At 42.6% G+C, this 27,906-nt stretch overlaps 6 protein-coding genes across 6 annotated transcripts; 2 read left to right on the top strand and 4 right to left on the bottom strand.

Moving 5' to 3' along the window:
* Positions 1–221: 221 nt before the first annotated feature.
* PKNH_1455400 (ATP synthase subunit beta, mitochondrial, putative) lies at positions 222–1,901 on the bottom strand (the record flags this gene model as incomplete). The annotated part of the gene is made up of 1 exon (XM_002262407.1): positions 222–1,901. One exon carries the CDS (start codon positions 1,899–1,901, stop codon positions 222–224), a length of 1,680 nt encoding a protein of 559 aa, XP_002262443.1.
* Positions 1,902–3,391: 1,490 nt separating this feature from the next.
* On the bottom strand, positions 3,392–5,021 carry PKNH_1455300 (serine hydroxymethyltransferase, putative; the record flags this gene model as incomplete). Its single annotated transcript, XM_002262406.1, has 3 exons — positions 3,392–4,615; positions 4,750–4,851; positions 5,019–5,021. 3 exons carry the CDS (start codon positions 5,019–5,021, stop codon positions 3,392–3,394), a joined length of 1,329 nt encoding a protein of 442 aa, XP_002262442.1.
* A 1,039-nt stretch (positions 5,022–6,060) lies between these two features.
* On the bottom strand, positions 6,061–8,286 carry PKNH_1455200 (N6-adenosine-methyltransferase, putative; the record flags this gene model as incomplete). The annotated part of the gene is made up of 1 exon (XM_039113680.1): positions 6,061–8,286. One exon carries the CDS (start codon positions 8,284–8,286, stop codon positions 6,061–6,063), a length of 2,226 nt encoding a protein of 741 aa, XP_038970049.1.
* A 1,464-nt stretch (positions 8,287–9,750) lies between these two features.
* PKNH_1455100 (tetQ family GTPase, putative) lies at positions 9,751–12,801 on the top strand (the record flags this gene model as incomplete). The annotated part of the gene is made up of 1 exon (XM_002262404.1): positions 9,751–12,801. The coding sequence occupies one exon, from the start codon at positions 9,751–9,753 to the stop codon at positions 12,799–12,801; it is 3,051 nt and encodes a 1,016-aa protein (XP_002262440.1).
* A 656-nt stretch (positions 12,802–13,457) lies between these two features.
* Positions 13,458–18,008, bottom strand: PKNH_1455000 (uncharacterized protein; the record flags this gene model as incomplete). Its single annotated transcript, XM_002262403.1, has 1 exon — positions 13,458–18,008. One exon carries the CDS (start codon positions 18,006–18,008, stop codon positions 13,458–13,460), a length of 4,551 nt encoding a protein of 1,516 aa, XP_002262439.1.
* Positions 18,009–21,133: 3,125 nt separating this feature from the next.
* Positions 21,134–24,407, top strand: PKNH_1454900 (vacuolar-type H+-translocating inorganic pyrophosphatase, putative; the record flags this gene model as incomplete). The annotated part of the gene is made up of 2 exons (XM_002262402.2): positions 21,134–24,130; positions 24,369–24,407. 2 exons carry the CDS (start codon positions 21,134–21,136, stop codon positions 24,405–24,407), a joined length of 3,036 nt encoding a protein of 1,011 aa, XP_002262438.2.
* Positions 24,408–27,906: the final 3,499 nt, after the last annotated feature.

The raw sequence follows: 27,906 nt of genomic DNA, 5'->3' as shown, positions 1-27,906 counted from the left end.
AGAAATACATGCATGTAAGAAAGTGTGGACCAGATATGCGCCTAAAGATCAACACACCAAGGCGGACACAATATTAGCACTCGCTATGGCTGTGACTGTCCCGGTGACGACGAACCGTTCAGGAACATTTCTGACCTGCTCCGCTGGAATGGAGTTAGTCATCCGAACTACCGATAGTGGCAATACCTCCATCATCAGCAACACCTCCTGTTACCATGGCCTCACGAAACCTGCTTGGCCATTTCCACCGCCTTGGATTTCACTTCCTCCAGGTCGCCCACCATATAGAAGGCCATTTCGGGTAGGTCGTCACAGTTGCCCTTGAGCAACTCCGAAAATCCTTTGATGGTGTCTTCCAACTCTACGAATCTACCGGGCTTACCCGTAAATACTTCAGCCACAGCGAAAGGTTGAGACAAAAATCTCTGCACCTTTCTTGCCCTGGCGACGGTTAGTTTATCCTGTTCGGAGAGTTCGTCTATACCTAAAATGGCAATGATATCCTGTAATGATTTATAATCCTGTAAGATTTGTTGTACATTTCTAGCGACTTCGTACTGCTCTGCACCAACAATATCTGGTGTTAACATACGGGAGGTGGAATCCAAAGGGTCGACAGCAGGGTAAATACCTAACTCAGCTATGGATCTAGACAAAACGGTCGTTGCATCCAGATGAGAAAAGGTCGTTGCAGGTGCAGGATCTGTTAAATCATCTGCAGGTACATACACAGCCTGAACAGATGTAATGGATCCATTTTTCGTGGTGGTAATTCTTTCCTGTAGAGCTCCTAAATCAGTGGATAACGTGGGTTGGTATCCAACAGCTGAAGGTATACGACCTAACAAAGCTGACACTTCCGAACCTGCCTGTGTAAATCTATATATATTATCTACAAAAAGTAACACATCTTGGTTTTCTTCATCTCTGAAATATTCGGCCACAGTTAAACCAGTGAGGGCAACTCTTGCACGAGCTCCTGGAGGTTCATTCATCTGACCATATACCAAAGCAGCTTTTGATCCATTAAAATCATATTCTCCATTTCCAATTTTTTTTTTTTTAATAACTCCAGTTGTTATCATCTCATGGTACAGATCATTCCCTTCTCTTGTTCTTTCACCTACTCCAGCAAACACAGAATATCCACCATGTTTTTTCGCTACGTTATTAATTAACTCCATAATTAATACAGTTTTCCCCACTCCTGCTCCCCCGAATAAACCAATTTTACCCCCCTTAGCATATGGTGCGATCAGATCGACTACCTTAATGCCTGTAATTAGGAGTGCAGGTTCGGTACTCTGGTCTGTGAATAATGGTGGTTCTCTATGAATGGGTAAGGTTTTTTTGCATTTAATGTCTCCGCATTCATCTATAGGTTCTCCAATCACGTTCATTATCCTACCCAGAGTTTCTTTCCCTACCGGTACTGATATTGGCCTACCACTATCTACAACTTTCTGTCCTCTCACCAATCCATCCGTTGCATCCATGGCTATCGTTCTCACTACCTTATTTCCTAAATGTTGCGCAACTTCTAGAATTATTTTTTTATCGTCCAGATCTGTTTCAAGTGCATTTAAAATGGACGGAGGGGTGTCCTCAAATTCAACATCCACCACGGCTCCTATAACTTGCGATATTTTTCCCATCCTGGTGCTACTTCCTTTATTTTCTCTTTTACTTGCGGCGGTGGAATCTGTACCTTTGGATGTCGTCGCTGGGTTTTTCTTAAGGTTGGCACTTTCGCTACTGGAGAAATGTCTACAGAGAGGGGAGGCGTTCATTGCGCAATCCGTTTTGCCGCTAACTTTTGTGCCCACTTTACCCCCCAATTGGCTACCCAACTGGGCATAACGCCTGAGCGGCGTATTCCGCATCCACCTGAACCGGTGCATTGTGGGTGGGGGGAGTTACTTCAAAGGTTCAACTATGGGTTTTGCAAAGATGAGGTAATGATCTTCCACGTTAAAATGTCGTCCTACGATGAGTCACACTTTGCCAACCTTCATGCAACACCTCTCCTTTTGCTGCGCACTGCAGGCAATTTCTCACCACTTGGTAAATTCGTCAATGGAGTAGCCCCTAACCCAATTGGTAAAAAAAAAAAAAAAATAAACAATACAAAAAACTCTTCCACACGCTTTGTGTGATATCACCACGAGAGTACACTGTCGAAGTGGTCAAAATGTGCTTTCTGCAGATGAGCCTCAGGGCTTCCAACTACATAAATGCGTATGTAAGTATTTACAATGGATGAACTAGCGAATGAGTGAAGTCAATACACACATTCGCTTATCATGCCTTCTAATACCACTATGCATGGCTTTTTTTTTTTTTTTTTTTTTTTTTTTTTCACAAGTGGAGTGTACTTTAAAGGTATCCTTGGTTCGTTAATTCCGTTCTGGTTCTTCCTCGACGGATACTTCCCGTTGGAAGAAGGAAAAAAAAAAAAAATTCCACCAATTTGATGAAAAGAAGAGAATCTTCTTGCGACGTCAAATTTATGATACTTCTTCCCCCATGACAATCCTCACTCCCTTCCGTGTCATCCCTCTTTTTTTTTTAAAATTGCATTCCCTCCCCCTCCACATTCTTGCTCGCATTTCCTTCCAGTTCCGACATTAATTTTTTTTCACTCCAAATGGCCCCCCCCCAAAAATGGGGCTGCCGATTTGGCCTGAACGTGTGGTCGGTTCCAAAGCGTACGTAGGCCGGTGCGCTAGAGCGGCACACACGCGAGCATACACAAGCAAGCATACATAAGCGTAGGTGCACCGTTACGATTCGAACGTGGATACAAGCGTGGATGGAAATCTGGATGCAAATGCGCAGCCACAATTAAAGAAGAATCCTCAATTGGCTAAGTTCGCAAAATTGGTAAATTCGCCATTAGGTACACCACCACCACCTTGTCATCTCTCATATTGTTGCTTTCCTCCCCTGTGGAAGTGACGGCCCGCAGAAAAAACCCGCGCAGTTGCCGCTCCGCTCAACTCAAGCGATTAAACAAATTGTGAAACGCTTAACCACGTGCGGAAAAGGATGGCGACGTTGAAACGGTTCACCATTCTCCGGGAGAGACTTTCCCTTCACAGAGGTTCTCACCTTTGCGACATTTGCCTTTGACTCATGTGTTCCCCAGTGTCCCTCTGCGCATTCGAGGTCTACCCCGCGATGTGAGTAATGAAGGGGGGGAGAGTAGAAAAAAAAAAAAAAATAAAATAAAATATAAAAAAAAAAAAATAAAATAAAATAATAGAATGAATAAAATAAATGAAAAGAAAACGACGAAAAAGGGACATTCCCGTTTGATGGGGTATACCCGTGGAGTTGACTGACCGTCAGAAGGGGCTTTAATAAAGACGATCACCACCCCCTAGGCCAATCAGGGGAAGGGTAGAGCACCAGCCCAGGTGACAACTTCCTGTTTCAGTTTCTGCAATTCAACACTCGTAGGTAATCCTTTCTTAAAGTCGACGAGCTTTTTACCATACTGCTCCTGCAAGTTTACAGTTATTTTGATGGCTTTGTCCAAAATATCTGCGATAAATTCCATGTCCTTTTCCTTTGCGCCTCTGGTAGTCATGGCGGGAGTACCAATTCGCACACCACTGGGCGAGACGCAGTCGACATCGGATGGAATCGTATTCTTATTCAATGCGATGTTAATAGCGTTACATGTCTCCTGAAGTTTGGATCCAGTAATACCATGCTTTCTCAAGTCTACAACAATAAGATGATTATCCGTTCCGTTGGTAACTAAATCAATATTCTTACTAATTAAAGATTTAGCTAGTGCTTTACTGTTGAGTAGAACCTGTTCTGTGTACGCCTTAAATTCGGATGACTTAACTTCCTTAAGTTGGCATGCAACGGCTGCTATTTTGTTGTTGTGGGGACCTCCTTGGAAACTTGGAAATACTGCACTATTTATCTTTTGGTCGATTCCTGGATTTTTTTTTTTATTGTAAAATATCAAAGCGCTTCTAGGGCCTCTTAATATTTTATGGGTCGTTGTCGTAACCACATCAGCATATAAAAATGGGTTGTTGAGTATGCCACATGCTACAAAACTTGAGATGTGTGAAATATCAGCGAATAGATATGCACCCACCTCATCACAGATTTGTCTAAACCTCTGGTATTCTATGTCCCTAGGATAACTGGTGTATCCACAAATTATCACCTTGGGTTTAAATGACAAGGCCATCTCGCGCACTGCATCTAAGTCAACATATCCTTGATCATTACATTTGTAGAGCTTCGATTCAAACATATCCGATGTGATGGATACTTTTTTTTTTTCATCGAAGAATCCATGTGTTAAATGCCCTCCTGAGCATAGATGCATCCCCATTATTTTTCCCTTTACTCCTACCAAAGCATACAGGGCTTGTACGTTGGCCGCGGAGCCAGATAACGGTTGTACGTTCACTCCCCATTCTTCTTCGCTTACGTTGAAGGCTTCCAATGCCCTCTTCTGACACAGCTCCTCAATTTTGTCTATGTAGTCGTTCCCTCCGTAGTACCTCTTCTTGGGGTATCCCTCCGAATACTTGTTGCTCACTCGATTCCCAAGGCATTCACGCACGGCCAGGTTAGTCAGATTCTGCGGTGAGTGGAGTCATAAAGAAGTAGCGCAAAAAAAAAAAAAAAAAAAAAAAAAAAAATTATGTTTCAGCCGAACGACACAGCGCGTCTACACGGGAGGGCACTCCTATCGTGCGGAAGGGGGATACCTACCTCGGATGCTATCAAATTTATGGTCTCTTTTTGTCTCTTCCCTTCGTCTGCCAGAATGTCGTACAGCTCCTTGTCGACTTGTTCCAGTGGCTGGTTGTTAAACTGAGAGGAGGGAATGTTCGTGCGTGTGTCGGTCTGCCACTGAGCAGAAAGCTCGAAACGAAAATGATAAAATGGTAAAATGGTAAAATGATAAAATGGTAAAATGATAAAAGGATAAAAGGATAAAAGGATAAAAAGAGGAAAGCATTTTTTGAAGGGATTGTTACCATTTTGCTGCGACGTGGGAATTAAGGAAATATGGGCTCAACTTTATTTGTTCAGATGGGGGGAGAGTCACTACTCTTGAGAGGTATAACCAATGGCACTTCCTTATGTGTTCGTTTTTTTTTTCCCTCAGTGGGTTTTAGAGTTGTTACAAAAAATAAGTGAACACAAAGACTGATGGGGGTGATTGCACATTATCATTTCGCAGATTGTATCTTTAGTCAGTAAAAAAAAAAAAAAAAAAAAAAAAAAAAAAGGTAACTAAATGGTAGCCAATCCTCTTGACATGAAGTACTAAAATTGCTTTTCCATCCAAGTGTGCGCATTGGAGAGCTAACACATTTAACCCCTTGCCCCGCAAATGTGTGCAATACGCAAGCCGCATTAGTGGAGAAAAAGAAATGGCTACCTCTGCACAGCTTGTATGTTTTCCTCCATGGCTCCCCAGTGGGCCGCTTACATAGTGAGCTGCTAATGGTATATTTGTGTGCCCAACAAAGTGGCGTTTCATACCCCCCCCATATGGTATGCCCACTGCGTTGGTGATGATCATGGGCATATACGTAAAAAAAAAAAAAAAAAAAAAAAAGAAGGCGCTCCTTCCTTTGGCTTCTCGCATGGAAATTCCAAACAGGAATAACTGGACCCATTCATATTCTCTCTTTAGTGCACTATAGGCTCAGTTTTGATAGGCAAATGCATGGAGGTGTCCAATTCCCCCCCGGCGGGGAAAGCGGTTTCGTAAGATAAAAAAAGGGACCACAAGGAAGGGGGGGGGTGTACAAGTACGTCTGAAGGTACGCGTGGGCGAATGTGCCAATGCAGCTATTCGAATTGACAAGGTATCCCTGAGGAAAGGACACAAAATGAAGAAAATGGTATCCACGTCGCAGTGGCAAAGATGCCTGGTCAGTTTTGTGTAACAAAAAAAAAAAAAAAAAAAAAAAAAAAAAAAAAAAAACACACATATAGGAAGGTCACTAGGACATGTATATAATAGTAGGAAGATACAGACAGGTTCCATTTTATACATGTGTGTGCCCCCTAGGTGGTGTTCCGCGGGGGAGACTTGGGGCGCAGATTCTCAATCTCCGTCGTGGTGCCCATATACTTGCCACCCACATAGGAAGTGGCCTCGGGCCAGGCGATGTCCCCCTCGAACCACCCAGTGTACTCCTCCTTATTGAACAAAGTGGTACCCAAATTCTTTCCCAAAGTGAGCCACCCATTCCGAATATTCCTGTTCGTACCGAAAAGCTCAATTTTTCTCCTTCCCAGACAGAATTTTTCAATAATTTTATAGAGTTCCTCGGGCTTATTATTGTTATATATATTTTCGTCTGTTTCCTCTGCTATAATAACATCTGTGTCCAGGTTGGCATGAATAAAATGGATGTCGTAGGAACGTCTAACAGCTCCCTTAATGCCAACGAGGCAATGTTCAGTGGTTCTCTGAAGGTATGAGTTTTCATTGTTTATTTCGTTCAGGTATTTTATTTTTTTATTAGTTTCTTTTATATTTGTTTTCAACCAACATATGTCTTCACATCTACGGTAACCCCATTTGCTTAACAAAATTCGAGCGTCCTCGAGGTGTGTGACTCCACACCAAATAAAGAGGAAGGAAGGCACATCTGCTATTTTATCAATTTCTAAACTGGCTAGATCATCCACGGTCCAGTACTTATCCTTATCATTATTTATATCTCCATTCAAATCATAATTCTCTATATGCATACTGTTCAGTAAGTCTAGGTTGTGAATTTTTCTATCGTAGTATTCTTTCCAAGGTGGGTCGATAAGGATGACATCAAATTTTGTTCCTAACGTTCCCAAGTCGAATGTCCTGAGGTCGCAATTTATGTACCTTGCTGGGGTGGACCTTTTTTTTATTATAACATTTTTCAATTCTAGCAATTGTTTGAGCTTAGGGTATTTATCAAACCTCTTGTTTTCGTCACTGTCTCTAATAAAATTCTGTGGCCTTTCTCCTGTGTTTACAAAGTTCTGATTGTAATCATTTTGCAGTCGTTCCCTTCCGTCCACGTTTATGTTGCATGTCACCACACTTCCCTTTCCTTCGTTTTTCTGGTCTCCCTTTACGCCTCCCTTTTTGGTAAGGTCGCCCTCGTACACTTCGCCAGGGTATCCATCCAATGGGTACCCGTCCCCAAGGTAACCTTCCCCAAGGTAACCTTCCCCTGGATAATTTTCCCCAGGATATGGTTCCCCCTGGAACATATGGCCACCGCTCATACCGTACGGTGTATGTATAGGCCTACCATAAGGGGGAGGAGGACCTCTGAAATTTCCTCCAAAAATACCATCGTCTTTTTTTACATCTCTACATAAATTCTCTGCACTATTTAATCCAGGTGTTATGTCAAGCATCATGAGGTTGTTCTTCTCACCACCATGAGAGGGGGGCATCATCTGATTTTTTCTCTGCATGTGAAAGCTATTCCCTCCTACGGGAATATTATTTGGACCCGTTGGGCAAGGGGCAAAATTGTTTATTCGCACACTTGGGGGGGGCATCGGCTGGGGAGAAGGGTTCATCCCTATGTGGTACTTACTTCCGCCTGGGTTGACATACATGTTTGGATTCTTGCTCTTTAAATTGTTGTGGACTGGAAACATGCTTGGCCCACCCTCCATCATAATGCAATTATTGTCTGGGGGTACGACTGGGGGGGCCACTGGAGGTGCAACGGGGGGTGGTGTTACTGGTGGTCCTACCGGTGGTCGGACGATTGGTGCGAGGGGAGGTGCAGCTGGTGGGGGGGGATTTATAGCGTTGTTGTTCGGGTAACTTGGTACTGGTGGCGTCTTTCCAAGGTTGAAGTTTTTGTTCATGAAGGGGATGGTACTCGGGGGCGGCATTCCAGACGGTGGTGGAATGTTACTTGGTGGTGGTATGACACCTTGGGGTGGTAGGCCACTTGGTGGTGGTATCGCACCTTGGGGAGGTAGGGCATTTGGGGCGCTAGCCCCTACGCCCGCATAACCTCCAGGAGGAAAGCCACAATTTTTGTTTGGCGCACTGGGCATTTGGCCACCGCTGTTGCCGTAGTTCACGCCCCCCTTAAGGGAGTTCTTTTTCGTGGCGTACGGATGAGGGTACTGTGGGGACTGGCTACTTGGCTGTTTGTTATACTGGGGGGTGCCTTTTAAAGTTGGGTTCAAATTGGAGTTTCCCCCCCCTCCAGCTCCAAGTCCTCCCTTGTTGTTATTAGCTCTTCCGTTTTGGAACGTTCCTTGGGTGTTCATTGGGTTGCTGTAAAATGATAGGTGTTACCACTGGGGTGTAAATTGTAAATGGTGTTCCTTCCTGGACGTACTGACCTCACGTGTCGGTAGGTGAACACAAGCACAGCTATTATGAAGACCTGCTACATGAGGGGGGAACTACAATTTCAAATCTTGCATCAGCTGGGTGTGAAAAAAAAAAAAAATAAAATAATAAAATAAAATACTTCCCACACGTTGTAATGTAAGAAAGTACAAATAGGGGGGAGGGAGAGACTCCTCCTTGCCTGCTGGGGAAAAAATCTGCCAACAGTTTAAAAGGAAAAAACAGGAATTCGTCTTCGCCCTTTGCCTTCCTGTTTTTTTCTCTTTGCTTTAAAGTTTGTGATATTTCTTTTATCCACTCTGGTGCATCCTGCGGAACGACGCTTGACGGAGGAGCGAACTTGCTATTTTTTGGGCTCCTACATTTTGCGCAAAAAAAAAAAAAAAAATGAACGGATGGATGGAAGGAAAAATAAAAAAAAAAAAAAAAAGGAAATAACCTAGCGTGTTGTGATGAGAAAAAAAAAAAAAAAAAAAAAAAAAAAAAAAGCAGAAAAGTAGAAAAGTAGATTGGGTATTCTCCACAAAAGGAGGAAGAGTTGTCCCATGAGATATATTTCCCCGGAGAAGAGTCAACACGACATTAGTGACTGCTTCCACTTCGCAAAACGGGGAAAAAACACCCACAATCAGAATATCGCTACTTTTTGTATAGGAAGAACCAATCGGTATACACAGCTTTGTCAGTAAAAAAAAAAAAAAAAAACATTAGAAAAAAAATGATTAGCTATCTGGGTAGTTCTGCTTCATGTGCCTACACAGGTGTAGCAACAGCGGTTGGGGGAGGAGAGAAAAAAAAAAATTGTTCATTTTTTTTCACCTCATCTGTGAGCATTCCAAGAGGTAGATTGATTCGTTAAACGTGGGGATTCCTCCCGTCTATATCTGCCTTTGTTTGTTATGTGTACATGTGGTGGTAGGGGGAGTATAGCACTTGCTCATGATAATATGCGCACTGCGTAGTGAAGCACTTCACCGAGGAAAAAAGAAATACCATGCGTAGAGAGCCGTCGTGTTACTCCACAGGCGAGGAAGAAAAAATGGGATAACACGTATCATTATGCAGTTTTATCGTAAGTACCTGATTTTGCAAGGCGAGTGGGGGTGTCCCCTAAGAGTGAATGGCCCACAGTAACGCACAATAGTGCAGAAAATAAAAGCACGCCAATATCCACTGGGGAGTAAACGGAAAAGAAGGTACCAGTGTTGGACGCATCTTGCGTGTTTTTTCAAAGTTGCATAGGTGTGTCCAGAAAGGGGTAAGCGTGCAATGGACGTAGGTCTCTCTTACATTGGGAGCTAGCTCATCAGCTGCGAAGCGTATGAGCTGCGTCTACTACCCCCCTCCCCCCCTTATCTGCACCCCTTTTTGTTACCACCATGTTGTGGAGGGTACTAAGCCTGAAGGCTACCAAGCGCGCGGCGCGCATGAAGCGCTTTTTCTCGCACGAGCTGATGAATCTGGGTATCCTTGCGCACATCGACGCGGGGAAGACGACCATATCAGAGGACATCCTGTACAACGCCAATGAAATAAAGGTGAAGGGAAGTATCAACGACCAAAACACTCAACTGGATTTTTTAAGGCAAGAGAGAGAAAGGGGAATAACCATCAAGACTGCCTACTCATGCTTCAAATGGAATAACGTGAAGGTAAACTTAATAGATACCCCAGGACATGTGGATTTCAGCAACGAAACCTTCCTCTCATTATGCGTCTCAGATAAGTGTGTCATCGTGGTGGATGCCAAGGAGGGAATTCAAATTCAAACTTTCCACCTCTTCCACTACATAAAGGAAAATCTGCCCATTTTTTTTTTTTTAAATAAAATGGACATACACGAAACGGATCTTGATTACAACATTGAAAATCTAAAAAAGAAATTGAGTCCTAAGAGTGTGCTTGTGACCTACCCTTTGTATGAAAATAAGGTGTTGAAGTTCATTTTGGACCTGCCTTCCATGTCGCTTTATTGGTATCCTCAATGGAAATATGGGAAAAAGTTCACTTACAACAGAATTCACCTCTCTTCTGTTTTGCAACACATGAACTGCAACATTGTGAGGAATCATTTAGCCGCCATAGGTATAGACAAGGTGGATTCTACTGCTCCTGAGGTGATCACCACGGAACGCCTCCTAAGAGTGCTATCTAGAGATACCATCCACCACGTTTTACAAAAAAGGGAGGAGCTCGTCGAGGCGCTCTGTGATTTGGAGCCTGACCTGGAGCACAAGTACATAAACAATATCTGCATACAATACAGCGAACTAAGGAAGTGCCTATCCAAGTGGATAAATCGGAAGAAGATATTTCCGGTGCTTTCAGGGAGTGCCCTGAATTCGCTTGGTGTACACCTCCTTCTGGATTACGTCACGAGCAGTGGTGTCGCAGTCGCCGATGACCACCACTCCCAAGTGAAGACTCACCCCTCTGCTGTAGTTAACACTTCGCATTATGGCACAAGCACTACCGTTGTACCCCCCAGCAGTATTAAAACGACATACCCATACATGCAGCGCTACAAAACTGTCCTATTCATCTTCAAACTTGTGAGCGAAAAAAATGGACACAACACATTTTGCAAAGTACTAAAAGGAGAGCTAGTTAAAAATGCCAAGGTTCTAAACCTACGAAGTGGAGGAACTGAAGTGGTGAAGGGTCTTTACAAAGTCAAGGCCGATAGATATGTCATGATAAATATGTTAAAGACGAACGACATAGGAATGGTTCGTGGACTCGAACATGTCCTCGTCTGCGACTTTATGTGTGAACTGGAGGAACTACCTTGTAATATTGATTGTTCGAACATGGGGGGAGGAGACCGCCTGGTGAGCACCACCATATTGCGCAGTAATGATTGCGTATCTGATCAAAAAAGAAAGAAAAAAAACGACACCATAAAACAAAATATCCAGCATAACCAAAACAACTCTCTCCAGGACATTTACAAATATATGAAATACGAAATAGATAGAAAAGAATTGTGGTTCTTTCTCAAAAATTATAAAAAGCGGATAAGTAAAAATGTCATTGTATGCACTTGCGCTATAGAGCCAAAGGATTGTAAAAAAGAAAGTGAACTTAAGCAAGTCCTTCGAAATATATGCCTGGAAGATAATAGCATAGTTGTCTACACAGACCCAAATAGAAAAATCGTCATTGGATCCATAGGTATTTTAAACATCGAAGTGACGTTAGACAAAATAAGAAATGACTATAACATTGATATAAGGACTGAGGAGGTGGAGGTTGTGGAGAAGGAATATCTTACGGGAAAGTACGAGGAAACCATTACCAAAGAGATGAAGGTGAACTCCAACCTCTCCAACATAACAATTGGATTAACCATTCGTGAGAAGGAATTCGTGGATGTTTCGAGGTTCATCCAAAATGCGCTGAGGTATGATAGCGTTTCCAAGTTAGTGGGGTCCACCAAGGGACAACCAGGGGAGGACCCAACCATACCGTGTATATCCATTGGAGAAAAAAACAGTGAAAAACAAAGAATCACTATGATACAGCCAAGTAGTTCCTTGCCGACCGAATTGAACAGACGGGATTCTGTTTTTTGTGCCCTATCTCAAAGGGGGAATATGGCCCCAAATGAACCCAGCTGCAGAATTGAGGTGGAGCTTAACAACTCAGACGAGGAGGTAAGTGGTTCTGTGGGGTGGGGAAAGTTCACAACAGAAATTAGTATTAACGGGAACTGTGAGGGGGGTCGAATCAGTGGTTCACGTGATTGGGCAAACAGCTCGAAAGATGATTCCATTACACGCGCGAAGCATCCGGACGAAGATGTGGAGGAAAATACGGAGAAAGACGATGACGACGACGTGGATGAAGATGTGGACGAGTACCTCCTGAACTTCAACTACGAGGACCTGTTCAAAAGCAGCGTGCGCGTCCATAAAGACGTGCACCTGTACATCGCCGATTTGCAGAGCAGAAAAAAAAAAAAAAAAAATTTTTATGAAGAAATTTTACAGAGCTGTATTGTCACCCTGAAGAATTGTCTATCCAGTGGTTTCCAAACAAGTGGAAGCATTATCAGCACGGAGGTAGAAATTACAAAGTTGGACATATCAGATGACACCACTGTAGCCGTGGCCAAGTATGCGTGTAATGATTTGTACTATCGAATGATTAGGCAAGCCAACGTGTGTGTAGCGAAGCCTATATCTCTACTGCAAATTCAGACGGAGGAATCCTTCGTTGGCAACATAGTGAAGGACTTAATTCAGCAAAGAAGTGGAACCATTATTCAGATCGCGAAGAATAATGAATCTCGCCTTTTTAAGAGCATGAAGATCATCGCTATCGTTCCGGTTAAGCACACGCATAACTACGCCTCCATTTTGAGGTCCATTTCAAGTGGCCACGCCAACTGTTTGATGACTTTTTGCGGTTATAGTAGGGAGGGGTAACCGCGGGTCGAATGGAAGGCAGATGATAAGTTGATGGATTAATCCTCCGTAAATTCGCCACTTAGTTTCTCGCCTATTTGTTTTGTTTATTTTATTTTTTTTTTTTTTCCTTTTTTTGGGTGAATGATCCCTCGGAAGGTATGTCATAAACTCTCCCACAAGGTAGTGAACACTAGACGGGAGGTGCCCGCTGAGGGGAACGCCATCTTTCTTCTACACTTGGCACATCTTAATTTAGTTAATTGTTACCGTCCCCGGAAAGGGGGTAGATATGTACATACATATAAACACGCACATATGCACATATGCACATATGCGCGTAGGGCTAACTGGTTAAAAGGAACTCCAACGTGTTGGACGTTCAGCATGGCGTAATTAAAAAGGGGGACAACAAATGCTATCAAAGTGAAGCTCTGGTTTGAAAAAAATAAAATAGTAAAATAATATGATAAAATGGTGATTGGGTGCATGGGTGAATGGACGGATGGAATGAAAAAAGGTTTCTATTTTTTCATCATCCTCTAGTGGGCATATCCGCTGCGCCTGCAGACGCTTGCCCAGTTTTTACGTGACTCAACTGGTCTTCTCCCGACCGGGGGCCCCCTCCCCACAGAATATTGCCTGGCGTGAGGTGGGGAATATCCCCCCTATTTTTTTTAAGCGCTGAGGTTAACCTTCTCACTCATCTCCTGCGTGTGCAGGGACTGGTTAAAATTAACCCACAAGTTAGGAAAGGTAGCCTGCATTTTCTTTTTGCATTTCTTCTTTAAATTCACGTTCTGCTCGTAATAACTTTTTTCCATTGTGTAATTGGATGAGCATGTTTTACCTGACCCGTTCAGGCAATTTTCTTTACATAATTGTTGAACGAAATCAATTTCCTCATTAAATATTTTTTCAAATAAAATATCGTTGGCAGTTTGAAGATCTGAGTTTTTGGACAAAATTAATTCTTTATAAATATCAAATGTATCTTCGTGGAGATAATTTTTTTTGTTTTTTTTTACGTCTATGTTTTGATCCTTTTTAATGATGAACTCCATAACACCTTTGTGTGACTTCAGAGAAATGCGCTCATCATTTGTGTACATGAGGTAGTCATTTTTGCGTCTACCGTTTCCTTCTATCAAATACACCGCGTCCCTATCTGCGTAATTGTTTTGGAGGTTGCTTCCAATGCTGTTTTGAAGGCTACTTTGAATTGCCTTCCCCTTAGCCACACACAGATTTTTTAAAAATATTTCCATGTCGTCGAATAGAGCATTTTTCTCGGTGGGGTCTTCCCCTGAACTGACACGATGATCTGTTTGTCCCATTTCACTCTTCCCACTTGTTTCGCGAACAGAACCGTTTTTGTTTCTTCTGCTTTTCGATCTCATCCTGTGCATCATCATTTCTCTAATAATGCTCGTAATATCTCCTTCCATTTCTTTCTGGTGCAGCTTCCTCTTGTTAAGAGTATCTTTTTTCTTTTTCTCTTTCGCACATGGTACGTGGTTCTTCGTGTCCATTCCCTTTTGTGTTTTCTCCACTGATTGTCTTTCCCCCTCTGGTTTCGAGACTGGTACATTCGCTGTATCTCCCATTTGTGCATATTCACCCTCTTTTTGATCTCCCTCTCCGTTATGCAAATGTTCCTGTGTTTTTACATTCCAACCGTGAGCAGTACTACCATCTGTATGTTGGTTACTCCTTTCCCCTTTCGCTGCATTTCCCCCCATAAAATTATTCATAGCATTGTGCAGATCATGAAAATGGAGAACTTCCTTTGTGTCGGCTCTTCTCCTTTCGATATAATCTTCAATTATTGCTTGCAGCGGCACATCTGGATTGCTCTTTTGGATATTTAAAACTTCCTGGGCGTGCTTCTTCATTTGTTGTTCCTGACTAATATTATTTTCTTGTGCATTTTTTTTGTCTCGTTTTTCTCTTGTGCGAGGGGGGTTCACAGAATCACTTGGACCAGAGATAGCAGTCGCTGTGGCTTCATCTTGAATATTGCCTTCTCCAATGTATGTGTCCTCCTTATCAGCTTTGCAATTAGATCCACCACCCCTGTCCTTCTTGGCCCCCTCTTCCACTACTTCCTTCTTCTCCTTTACACCAATACCTACATCAGTTCCCACCTTTTCGTTGTCCCTCTTCAGAGAGGATTGCTCATTTTTCTTCTCGCCCTTCTCTCTCATTCTATCTTCTTTGACGTTTGTTTCTTCCTGCTCCACTTCGTAACCTTTCACCTTCTTCTGCTTCGAAAGTGATAGGCCTTCCATAGTGGGGTCTTCTTTCGGCTGGGTGGCATTTTCCACCTTTACATCCTCCGGTGTTGCAACCACAGAGGGCGTATCAGCAGTGGTAGGCGTCTTCTTGTTTGCTTTCTGGCCACCACTAGGAGATGTCTTTGCTTTTGCTTCGTCACCACCCCCTTTTCTACCTCCATCAAACGCATAATTAAAGAAGCTTCCGATTTTAAGGGCAATTTTGGCATACTTGTTTTTTTTCTCTACCTGTGCCTGCTCGCCACTTTGTTTATTCTCCTTCGGGCCATCGGCCTGCTGGTCTTCCACTTTAGCTGGTCCATTCTCCACGATGCCACTTACGCTGTTGTTCGGGTCATTGTTCGTGTTGATCATCGGGTTGTTGTTCAGATCGTTGTTCAGATCGTTGTTCGTGCTGATGATGTTGACGGAACTGCTACCACTGGCGGGGTTCTTTTTCTTTTGTTTCTTCGAATCTTTGTCTTCCTCCCTCAGTGGAGGAAAGTCCTTCTCGGAGGGTTGCTCCTTCTGTGCAGCGTCCGCAGTTGATTGGCTACCCTTTCCATTGGGTTTGCGATCTTCCGCAGGGGGGTCTTCCGTGGGGGGGGTTCCTGTTTTGGCTCCATCAGTTTTGGCCTCTTCTACCTCCGTTTCTCCCATCTTTCCCTCCCCTTCCTTAACCGCTTCTCGCATCTTGACCTCCTCAGCCTTCTTCTTCTCGTTGGCCTTCTTCTTTTCTGCCTTCTTTTTCATCTTCTTCTTCTTGTCTTTATCAAAGTGGACATCTGTTATGAGAGGATAGTTCTCTGACATGCCGTCCACGTAGTAGGGGTCTTCCTCCACCTCGAGGCTGTTGTTCTTGCTAGTGTTATCATTCTTAGATGCACCGTTATTTTGGAGGGAATCTTTATAATTCTTCTCCTTCTGCGTGGCATTAGCACTTCCACTGACGACGTGGTCTTCCTTACCTCGATCCGTGGCTGCAATATTTTCCTCACTTTTTTGTTTTTTTTTCTTTTTCTTGCTTTTGGTTTGTGTGTTATTCTTTTCTTCTTCAACCTCCTGCAAGGGAGTGACTGCCACACCAGCATTTTTTATCAGGTTGGCGAAATTGCCTTCGGAGCTCCACTTGCTTTTCTCCTCACTGGCGTGGTGGTTATCCTTGGTCCCCTTACTGGTCAAGCCATCCTTCATCTTGGTTGCTCTTTTCAATTCATCTGCACATTTTTCTATCCCTTTGTTGATTATCTCCAAACTTTTTGCCTTCCCATCGAAGAGCACCGATGTCGCTGAGGAGTGCTGTTGTTTCTTCCACTGAGTAACCTCATCCGGGGTGTCACTTTTTTTCTTTGTGTCCGATATGTCCTTCTCATTTGTGACAGACATAGCTGCAGCAAAGGAGAGCATTGCAGGAGGAACACTTGTGGTAGGCCCTCCTCCAGATGTTCCTACTCCCCCCATAGTTATGTCTTCTGATTTTCTCGTCGATTTTATTAACACATTTCCTGAAGAGTCGAGGAAGTTGGTACTTTGCTCGCTTCTCTTGTCCGGGTGTTTTTTAAAATAATAATATAGTAGGTCATGATAAATGTGTTTGGGGCCATGGATATCATCTTTGGAAAAACTATCGATGACATTTCCAAGTTCGTGTAAATAAAAGCAATCCTCATTGGTACAAATGCTGTTCTTCAAATAAGCTGCACAGTACTTGGTCGTCCCAAAAGATGCTTTCAAAGTTTTATTATCCAGCACCATACCATCAATAAAATATATGGCATTAATGGCTTCCTTCTCGTTACTATAAGTTATGTATGCACTGAAAGAGGGTCCATTGTAATGGGGATTATAGGCCTGGGATTTATTAACAATTATATTTAAAATTTGCCCATACTTTCCAAAATATTCATTTTTTTTTAATATATTTTTCTTTGCATAATTGGATGTGATACCAATGACAAAGACGAGGTTGCGTTGAACAACTCTAATTCCTTTTATTATCTCGAAAATGTTTTCATACTCGTGGATATTATATATGTTTGGATTTTTGTACAGATCTGGTCTGTTAAAAATAGCAGTGCTCCGTCCACTGTGATGGTGAAGAACAGGGTTGTTCGTACCACTTGGGCAAATGCTTGCTCCGGTACTTGCGCCTAACCCCGAAGAGCCACTAATTCCATTTGGAGCATTCGTGCAGTTATTATTACTGCTGTTATTTGCATCTGCTTTATTTCCTTTGTGATTACTTTTTTGCTTTTTCACCAACTTCTCGTGGGTTTCCCTATTATATATGAAATTTTTCTCGTCGTAACTTCTCCTGCACGCGGGGCATTTGTTACACATATGATCTCGTATGTAGTACAAGCACCAGAGACATATCTGATATCCACAGTCGCATGGGAAAAAGTTTCTGTCCGTTTCGTCCAACACCTCTACGCACAGAGGACACAGAATATTGTTCTTGTCCTGACTGTCCCCCTCCTTACTTCCGTTCCCGCCTCCTTTCCCGTTGCTCCCTCTGTTATACTCTTCGCCATTTGGAGGAAGTAACTCCTTTTCCTTTCCGCTCAGTGTCATTTTTGAAACTTTTTTATTTTTCGCTTCTCCTTCTTCTACGGTATAAAATAACTCCTCGTCGTCAAAATCTACTTCTTCCTGCTCCCCGTCCCATAGGTCTCCTTCGCTTTGCACATCCACGTCCTTCCCCTTCCTGTCCGCTGCGATGCCCTTTCCGTTCGCACTTGCAACTTTGGGTGCACCTTTAAAACTTGAGTTCGTTCCGATGTTGAAGTTATTCTTATCACTACTGTTCCCAATGGTGCTGCTCTCTGCGACGCCGTTAAATTTTTTACTTCCGCTGTTTGCCTCCTCGGCCTTCTCCCCTTTTTTGTAATAGTAGGACCTGTTGAATGTCCTCCGTAAGTAGCGCTTATCAGTGGAGCCCTCCTTCTTCATCTTCCCTTCTCCCCGTCACAGGCGCTCATATATCACAGGTGTGTATGTCATGAATTTGTATATCACTGTTTGGTACGTCATTGACGCACAAGTTACAACTGTACACATCATCGGTTTGCCAATCTCACATGTCCCCCCCTTTGAGAAGTGGAGGAACGATCAGGGAAAACTGGCGCAGTCCCGAGAGGGATGATGCATACAGCGCTCCGAAAGTTACTGCGCCCAACTTAGCATGGGCAATTTCCACAAGAAAATAAATTCATATATTTTGTTCATGTCTCTGTCAAAATACTATTTCCTGCAGATGTTGTAACTACGATCTCGTATGTGTGGTAATTTAAAAAAAAAAAAGTGAAGGGGATGAGGGACGTTGTTGGACGGGGAAAGCCACATAAGAAGGTCAGTTGAAGAGGGATACAATAAGTGCCACTCTTTGTGTGTCCTTGAACGTTTTGTTTGCCTAGGAATATACTGGCCGTAATGAACAGGGCAGTCCGCCCAGTGCGGGGGGTAAACGGCAAAGTGGCGGGTAGCTGGCAGTGAATTAGCGGCGAGTCACTGCCAAATCAATGTCAAACCACGGAGAGGTATAGCACGAATGAAAAACATAACACGTGCGTACCAACTTTTCCGCAAAATTATGAAAAAAAAAAAAAAAAGTAACGAAAAAATAAAACAAACCACGGATCCTCAGGAAGATTAACTTGGATGAAATAAAGTTCTCCAATTAATACTTCTTAGGAAACAGTAACTTTTTTCCTTTTCTTTACTTGGGAATGGAAGAATTTATTCTGCCCAGAAATTCAAAAGAAACAGGGAAAAAAGGAAGGGAAAAAGAAGGAAAACAAAGGGAAGAAAAAGTGGAGTTTTATAATAAAAATGGAAATTTCCTCAATAAGCAACTTTAGCTGCAATGACGAGGTGAAGAAAAACTTCAGATTATTTCTCAGGTAAAGAAGAAAAAAAAAAAAATGATAAAAAATTACAGCAGCAAATTGGAAAAAAAAAAAGAAAAAAAAAAAAAAATTCTTTTTTCTCTGTAAGTCTAAAAAAGAAAGTTGGATGTTTATTTTATTTTATTTTATTTTTTTTTCGGTCGAGTGGGGGGGATGTTGGCGACGAGGCGTACGCGAAGGTGCTTCCACTCCAGCCCACCTGTGATAGCATCACAAATTCGTACATTAAGGAGGGGGGGGATATATAAACATTTTACGTTTATGCATTTTTCTATCCATGAAGATAAGTATTGTATTCTCATTTACCGTGGCATTTTTTGACTTCTCTAGCACGTGATAAAATAAAAATCGTATGCATCAACCGGTTAAACGACATTGTTTTTTATCTATTTCGAAGTGACTTCCCCCCCACTCCCCTCCCCGAGTACGTGGCACTATTTTGTGGAAGTCCCTGGCGTTTATTTGAAGCGCTGGAAAAGAGGGAGTGGATGATGCTTGCAAAGAGGAAGCTTCCCATCAGGTATGTGTTTCAGGGTATAAAATTTTCTCCTGCACACAGCAAACTTGTACAGAAGTATATGCACATACATACGTGTATACATAACTACACTCATATACGTGCACACATGTAACGACATCTAAAAGGGAAGGATGGGCAGTTGTTAAGAGCCTTGAGTAGTTAAACGTCGTTGATTTCTGCATTTCACTGCCGGTGCCGTCAAAGTGGGGTCTCTCCTGCTGACAACAGCGGAAGATGATGAATGGGAAAAGTGGTGTGTATGGGCGGGGTTGCCAGAGTGTGAACAAGGATCGCGAACATGTGTACGTATGAGCCCCACCGTCACCATTCTGTGGTGAAAAGGAAAAAATGAAATAACCGAACTGAAAGGGTCCCCCCGAGGGGATGCATACACGTGCCTTCGAATTATTTGTATTCATACGGGGGGCAGAAATAAAAGGTGAAAGGGTGTAAGGGAAAAGAGGACATACATACGTACAACACATTCGTGCCTTCCATCGTGCGATGAAAAAAACTGCCCACTACGTTGGATACCCAACACAGAAATAGCCCCCTTAAAAGGGAAGAAAAGGAAAAGACAATTTTGCACACCGGGTATAGGAAAAATGTGTCACGGCAATGTGATGGCACCCGCTCCACCTTTGGCCCAAGTAACCTCAATGTATGTTAAAATGATGATAAAACCTTTGGAAGGAGCACTTGATTGTCAGTTATCAAAATGTCTGCCAATTTGTCCGCGCCCGAGCGAGTTGCCGATCTCCTTTTTTTTTTTTTTTTTAATCACAGACGTGTGCAAAAAAGAAGAAAAAAAAAAGGAAAAAAAAAGCAAACGAGTTATCTCGAAAATACCCACCCAAATGAACAATTAAGTGATAGTGTAAAACCTTTGTTCCTTGAAATGTCTCGTATCGCGCGCTCTTCTGTCTTTGCAACTTTCGGATGGCACAGGGCTGACGTATGATACCGCCAAGTTGTTCGTCTTTCCAGCTGTAGTTCATTACACCTTTTGCGGTTAATAATGCAACTCCTGCAGACACTTTTTTTTTTTTTTTTTATGAACGGGGGTCAGGCAAAATTTAGCAGAAAAAAAAATAGCTATTTTTTATTCCCTTTTTTTTTTTTTTTTTTTTTTTTTTACTTGACCTGTTCATAGAAAAAGGGCAACATAAAATGTAGCACATTTTTATTTTTTCTGGAGGGGGGGCCATTTTCTGTGTATACCTTTCCGCTAGTCATCATCACAATTGTTATTTTCTATTTTACCACTTTGTGAAGGTGTTAGGAATTCTTCCCTGGGGGGTTACATCATGCACATCGGATGATCGTCCCTGTGTAGACATATTTTTACGTCCACCGTGTTGCAGCTTGTTGCATCCCACTAAGGAAGAAAAAATTTTGTTCGTCCTTTTCCCTGTTGTGCATGCGGAATGGTTCCTCTTTGATGTTTTTACTTACAAGTGGGGGGGAGTCGAGTCTTTTTTTTTTTTTTTTTTTTTGCTTCCTCTACTTGGCCTCCCTGTTACTAAGCGTCGAACGTGCGAAAGACGTCCGCTGTGAAGAAGAATCCCCTCTCTATCCAGGTGGGTGACCCCAAAGAAGACAAGCAATAGACAGGGACGCACGTACGGCCCATCGCAGGAAGGGCGAAAATGCTCCCCTTTCATGGAAACGGGAAGAGGAAGCGCTTCCCCAATGTAATGAGTTTCTTTGGTGGAGTCTATTCCAAGGGGTCCTTCCAAAGTAGAAAGGTTGGGGATGTCCCTAAAACACAGAAGGGGGAAAACCTCCCCTATATGCGCAATGCACAAGGATGGAGCCTTCCAATGGGTGAAGTTCAATACGAACAATGTGGAGACTACGAAGATGATGTAACGTCGTTTGGGTGTCTGAAGTGGTATATAAACCGATCACGTAAACAAAGGATCTTGATTAACGCAGGAGTGTTGCTTGCATTCGCAACAGCAACGTATGGGACATATCAAACTGTTGACAATGTGAAGACCGTGTGCTTAGTGGGGCTATCCCTCTACAGTGCGTTCTTCCTGTTATTTGCCCTGCACATGTTGAGCTCCGTGTTGAAGGACGAATACGACTCGTACAGTAGCGTACCAGGGAGCGACGGTTGGATGGGTAATGGTCGGAAGGACGGCGTGACAACCTACCAAATTCGCGTTACACCCGAACAGATCGGCCTTCCACATAGGAATAGCCAAACAATGGAACCGAATAATGGTGACAAACGAGGAGAGGGTCGGACGGAGGTGGTGCACGAAACGGGGGACCAGACCTTGGGAGCGCCGAATGATGGATACGAAGTACTTTCCCTGGAGGACATAGCAAAACCGATAAAGGAAGGATCGGAAGGATTCTTCGCAGTGCAATACAATTCGATTTTTAAAATATCTGTGGCTTTTACGATACTTCTAATGTTCCTTTATATGCTGAGAGGAGATAACACAAAGTTTCCCCGAGAGAAGAACACCATGATGGAGGGTATTACTGAGGAGTACATAGAAATATCACCTTTTGCATACAGCATAATAACCTCTATTTCATTTTTACTGGGAGCTACATGCAGTTCCATAGCAGCGTACAACGGCATTTATGTAGCCGTCCGGGCGAATGTTCGTGTGGCTAAAGCTTCCACCTATTCGTATAGGAAAGCCCTGATGACTTGTTTCAGGAGCGGGGCAATAAGTGCGATTGTGAACGTGGCGCTAGCTATTTTTGGCATTTGCTCCTTACTAGTGCTAATAAATATTTTATATCCCTCCCTGTCCTTTACAAAATATCCCCTACTGATTGTTGGATACGGATTTGGAGCTTCTCTAGTGGCCATGCTATATCAGCTAGCTGGTGGTATTTACACGAAAGCAGCCGATATAGGTGCCGACTTAGTCGGGAAGGTAGAGAAACATATTCCGGAGGATGATGCCAGGAACCCAGCAGTGATAGCAGACTTGGTTGGAGACAACGTAGGTGACTGTGCAGGTCAGTGTGCAGATTTATTTGAATCCATATCGGCGGAAATTATTGCATCTATGATTTTGGGGGGAACCTTATGTGAAAATGGAATCATTTCTGAAAAGAGGGCTAACTACTTTGTTCTCTTTCCCCTGTTTGTCCACTCGATGGATTTGTTAGTGTCCACCATTGGGGTGTATCTTGTTCGGACGAGGAGCGACTATGCAAGCAACCCAGTGGGAAGGAAGGCACGTGTGAATAGCAAGCAACACGTGGGAGAGGATAAGTATATCCATCTGAGTAGCGCATCCTACAATGCAGCAATGGAGAATGGTGCAAATGTAAACATACACAGCGCAAATGGGGACACAGCCCTGTCTTCCATAAGCCGAGACCATTACAATGATAACGAACTGGAGATGATTGGAGAACATTTGGAGAACCCACTGAAGGTGATGTTAAGAGCCTATATTGTTACTTGTCTCCTTGCCATGGGTTTTTTTTTTTTCTTCTGTAAAATGTTGTTTGTCATGGGGGAAAATCGTCCAAATGATTATTCATGGGTTTATCTGTCCTTATGTGGACTGGTTGGTATGGTTTGTTCATATCTGTTTGTTATTCTGACCAGATATTACACAGACTACTCCTACCCGAAAGTGAGAAAGATAGCTCATGCGTCTTTAAGCGGTCCCGCTACTAACATAATAACGGGTCTATACGTCGGCATGGAATCTACTTTTCTCCCCACGATCGTAATTTCTGTATCTCTGTTAGCTTCTTATTACCTAGGGTTAGCAAGCAATTTGACTGGAGATGGACGTGCTATAAATGGGCTCTACGGCACATCAGTAGCCACGATGGGCATGCTCTCCACAGCAGTCTTCATTTTAAGCATGTCTAATTTTGGACCCATAGCAGACAATGCAGGTGGAATTGTAGAGATGTCGAATCAACCAGAGAGCGTTCGATTCATTACAGATAAGTTAGATGCAGTTGGGAATGTGACGAAAGCAAATACAAAGGGGTACAGTGTTGGTTCAGCTGCTTTGGCATGTTTTTTACTTTTTTCTGCCTTTCTTAGTGAAGTTTCTCTCCATGCCAAGACACCTTTTACTACTGTAGATATTGCCTTGCCGGAGGTATTCATTGGTGGGATTCTGGGATCCGTTGTGGTGTTTCTTTTCGCTAGCTGGTCCTTAGATGCAGTTGGAAATACAGCCGAAGAAGTTCTCAAAGAAGTGCGCAGACAATTTAATGAACACCCGGGGATACTCACCTATGATGAGAAACCAGACTATCACACCTGTGTTTCAATTATTAGTAGGAAGGCACTGATCGAGACGATTAAACCGGGGCTACTTGCTCTATGTGCACCCATCATAATTGGCTTGCTTTTTAAGCAAATTGGGAAGTTCAGAAATAATGACTTGCTGGGGGCACAGGTCATTGCTTCGTTTATTATGTTCTCCACATCCACGGGGATTTTGATGGCGCTCTTTCTCAACAACGCGGGGGGGGCGTGGGATAATGCAAAGAAGTACATCGAGTCTGGTTTTTACGGAGGGAAGAATAGCCCCGCGCATGTCTCTAGTGTGATTGGCGACACCGTGGGGGACCCCTGCAAGGACACTGCGGGCCCCTCCATCCATGTGCTCATCAAGTTGATTTCGACCATCACCATGGTAAGTTCAGTGCATCGGCGCGACGCAGCGGTGCGGATGGGCTCCGTCAAGTCGGTTAGCCATTAAGCAGTTTATCAGTGTTTCGGTCTAGCGTGGTATCCGATTGCATGTCCCCGTGCATGGCGAGACTATCATTGCCACCTCCCTCCCGCGGTTGTGTGAAACCATGGGGAATGACTACATACGGAGTTGCTGCACTTCGCCCCCTTCATCGCCTTCACGCATCTCAATTTTTCAGGTGATGACCCCCCTGATCGCATCTTCTTCGGAGTTGTAATTTCCAAGAGTACAAATCCCGTCCTCGTTTGTTCACATGATAAATTTTTTTTTTTTCGTGTTTAAGGGTGCCACGTCGTACCCCATGGGGCAGACGGGAAGAAGTTACACACATGAATGGTGGAAAATTTCTGCCGCATTTTTGCATCAACTTTTTTATGTGGGAGCCCACATACGAAGAGCATCGTTGTGCCGATTGCTCCAATGTCAGGTGCACTTCGCGTTTGTCCTTCCGTCTGCGTTTTCATTTCCTGCAGTTTCGTTTGCCTTTTCATGCCACCACTTTGTTTAATAATTTTATTTCCACCTTTGTGTGAAATTTAAACATAAAGAAATCACGCCACCTTGCTATCGATTTTTTGTTAAAATGGAGTAAAAGATCAAGGGAAGAAACGCTCGAGGGATATGTTCGTCATTCCAACCACGTTGCTCCCCCATGGCAATTTACTAAATCAAGTAGGCATACCCTTTTTAATGATAACATGGGGGGGAGTGATCAGAATGAAGTATCATTGGGGCTATCTGGGGTATATTCCCCTGCCGGTGAGCGTCACGATGGACGAACATCTTGGGGCGCGAAAATTTCAATCTCAGGAATCCAACACATGAAGCGCAGCAGTAGACTATTTTCCAATGACTGACCGTTGCGATCAAAACGAGTTAGAAAGGGGAAAAAACAAAATCGAGCGCACATTCGCACAGGGAATCATACCACAAATATGCGCCTGACCGTTCGAGATAAACGACATGTCGTGTGATACACATGTGCTTCATTGACGAAGCCGTTACGCAAAGTGTGCAACGCATTTTAACGCATACTTCCAACTATGTTTGATCTCGGAGTAAGCGAAAAGGGAAAAAAAGAGATGTGAAAAAAACAGAACAAAAAATAAATAACGGACTCTTGCGTATGTCCGTTGCGCATATTGTGGAAAAGGGGGCGGAGCGTTTATGCGCCCAAGGGGGGAGGGGGGGGGAGGTACTGCATACCATCCTTCCCTTGTTTGCTAACTTCATGGGCATAGCAAGATCAGTCTACTACACAACACACATGTTTTTTTTTTTTCTTTTTTTTTAATTTCTTCTTTTCCGCTGCATTGCTTTACGTGTCCTTTCAGCTATTTTTCTTCCCTTAAACAAAACATTCCTTCTCCTAAACAGAACATTCCTTCTCTTAAACAGAACATTCCTTCTCTTAAACAGAACATTCCTTCTCTTAAGCAGAACATTCCTTCTCTTAAGCAGAACATTCCTTCTCTTAAGCAGAACATTCCTTCTCTTAAACAGAACATTCCATCCCTTAAACATAACTTTCCTTCCTTAAACAAAATTTTCCTTCCCCCTGAAACCTTCTTTCCTTCCTTACCCCTAAACCTTCTTTCTCCTTCCCCCTAAGAACCTTCTTTCTCCTTCCCACTAAACCTTCTTTCCTTACCCTTAAAACTTATTTCCTTCCCCCTAATCCTTCCTTCCATTGCCCCTAAAACTTCTTTCCTTCCCCCTAATCCTTCCTTCCATTGCCCCTAAATCTTCTTTCATTCCCTTAAACTTGCCTTCTTTCTTTTTCTATGCTTTAAACATTCTTTCCTTCTTTTCTCCCTTAAAGTACCTTCTTTTTCTTCCTTCCTTCATTCATTTTTTTTCTCCTCTAAAACCTTCCTTCCTTCTCCTCCCGTAAACTTGCTTTCTTCCTTTGAACCTCCTTTAAGAAACCTTCTTTCCTTCTTTTCTCCCTTAAAGAACCTTCTTTCACTTCCCTTTGAAAACCTTCTTCTTTTTCTTCCCTTCTCCTCTATGAAATAAAAAAAAAAAAAAAAAATTTTCAACTTCTTCTTCCCTCCCTTAAGGACGTTAAAATACCAGGACATATATTGTTGTTCTAATAACTGAGAAAAGAGAACGTTTCCTTCCTTTCTTTTCTCCCTTTAAGAAACCTTTTTTCCTTTCCCTCTTTATAATAATAATAAAAAAAAAAAATCTCCCTCCATTAAAGAGTTAAGTAGCAGGACATATCTTATTGTTGTTAAAAAGAACGAAGGAACAGAAGCTTCATTCCGTCCCTTTTAAACTTTCTTTCTTTTCCCTCCCTTTATAATAGTTAAGAAAAAAAAAAAAATCTCCCTTCATGTTGTTAAGTACGAGGCCATATATTATTGTTGTTGAAGGAAAAACCGAAGAAAAAGAACCTTCTTTCCTTTCCCCCCTTTAAGAAACCTTCTTTTCTTCTTTTCCTCAAAGGAAAAAAAATAAAAAAAAAAAAAAAAATTTTCAACTTCTTCTTCCCTTCCCTCCATTAAAGAGTTAAGTAGCAGGCCATATTGCTGTTCTAATAACCGAGGAAAGAAGCTTCCTTTCACCTTCCTTACCTTTAAACAAAACATTCCTCCCCTCCCTGAAACAAAAATTATCATCTTCCTTCCCTTCCCTCCCTAAAACAAAAATTTTCAACTTCCCTTCCCTACCTTTAAACAAAACTTTCCACTTCCCTACCTTTAAACAGAACTTTCCACTTCCCTCCCTAAAACAAAAATTTTCAACTTCTTCTTCCCTTCCCTCCCTTAAGGTGGCTAAGTACCAGGTCATATATTATTGTTCTAAAGAACAGAGGGAAAAGAACCTTCCCTTCCTTTCTTTTCCCCCTTTAAGAAACCTCCCTTCTTTTTCCTTTTCCCCCCTTGGAAACCTTCCTACTCCCCCCTCCCTAAAACAAAAATTTTCAACTTTCTTCTTCCCTCCCTAGAACAAAAATTTTCAACTTCTTCTTCCCTCCCTGAAACAAAAATTTTCAACTTCTTCTTCCCTCCCCTAAAACAAAAATTTTCAACATCCTTCCCTCTCCCTTTGAGGACGTTAAAATACCAGGCCATATCTTATTGTTGTTCGAACCCTAAACGGAGGAAAAAGAAAACCTTCTTTTTCTTCTTACATTCCTTTCCTTAAACCAAACATTACTTCCCTCCCTTAAGGTGGTTAAGTACCAGGCCATATTGTTATTCTAATAACCTAGGAAGGAACCTTCTTTTTCCTTCCCTTTAAACCTTCCTTTTCACCCCGTAAGGAACCTTCTTTTTCTTATTACATTCCTTTCCCCGTTTAATAAAACCTTCTTTTCTTCTTTTCCCCCCTTTGAAGAAAACATTACTTCCCTTCTTATATTATTGTTTATTGGCAATGGAAAAAAAAGAATAAAAGGGGGAATAGAGTAGAAGGAACGGAATAGAGAAGAAAGGAACGAAATAAAGAGAAGAAGAAAGGAAAGGAACGGAATAGGAATAAAGGCAATAGAAGAAGAAGAAAAGAAGAAAGGAACGGAATAAAAAAAGAAAAGAAAAAAAGAACGAATAGAAAGGAACGGAATAAAGAAAAGAAAAGAAAGGAACGAAATAAAGAAAAGAAAAGAAAAGAAAAGAAAAGAAAGGAAAGGAACGAAATAGAACACAAAGAAGGAAGTGAAGAAAGGAACGGAATAAAGAAAAGAAAAGAAAGGAACGGAATAGAAA

This window comes from Plasmodium knowlesi (genome assembly GCF_000006355.2).
Source record: "Plasmodium knowlesi strain H genome assembly, chromosome: 14".
Classification (NCBI taxonomy): Eukaryota; Apicomplexa; class Aconoidasida; order Haemosporida; family Plasmodiidae; genus Plasmodium; species Plasmodium knowlesi.
This window is presented reverse-complemented; position numbering and strand designations above follow the sequence as displayed.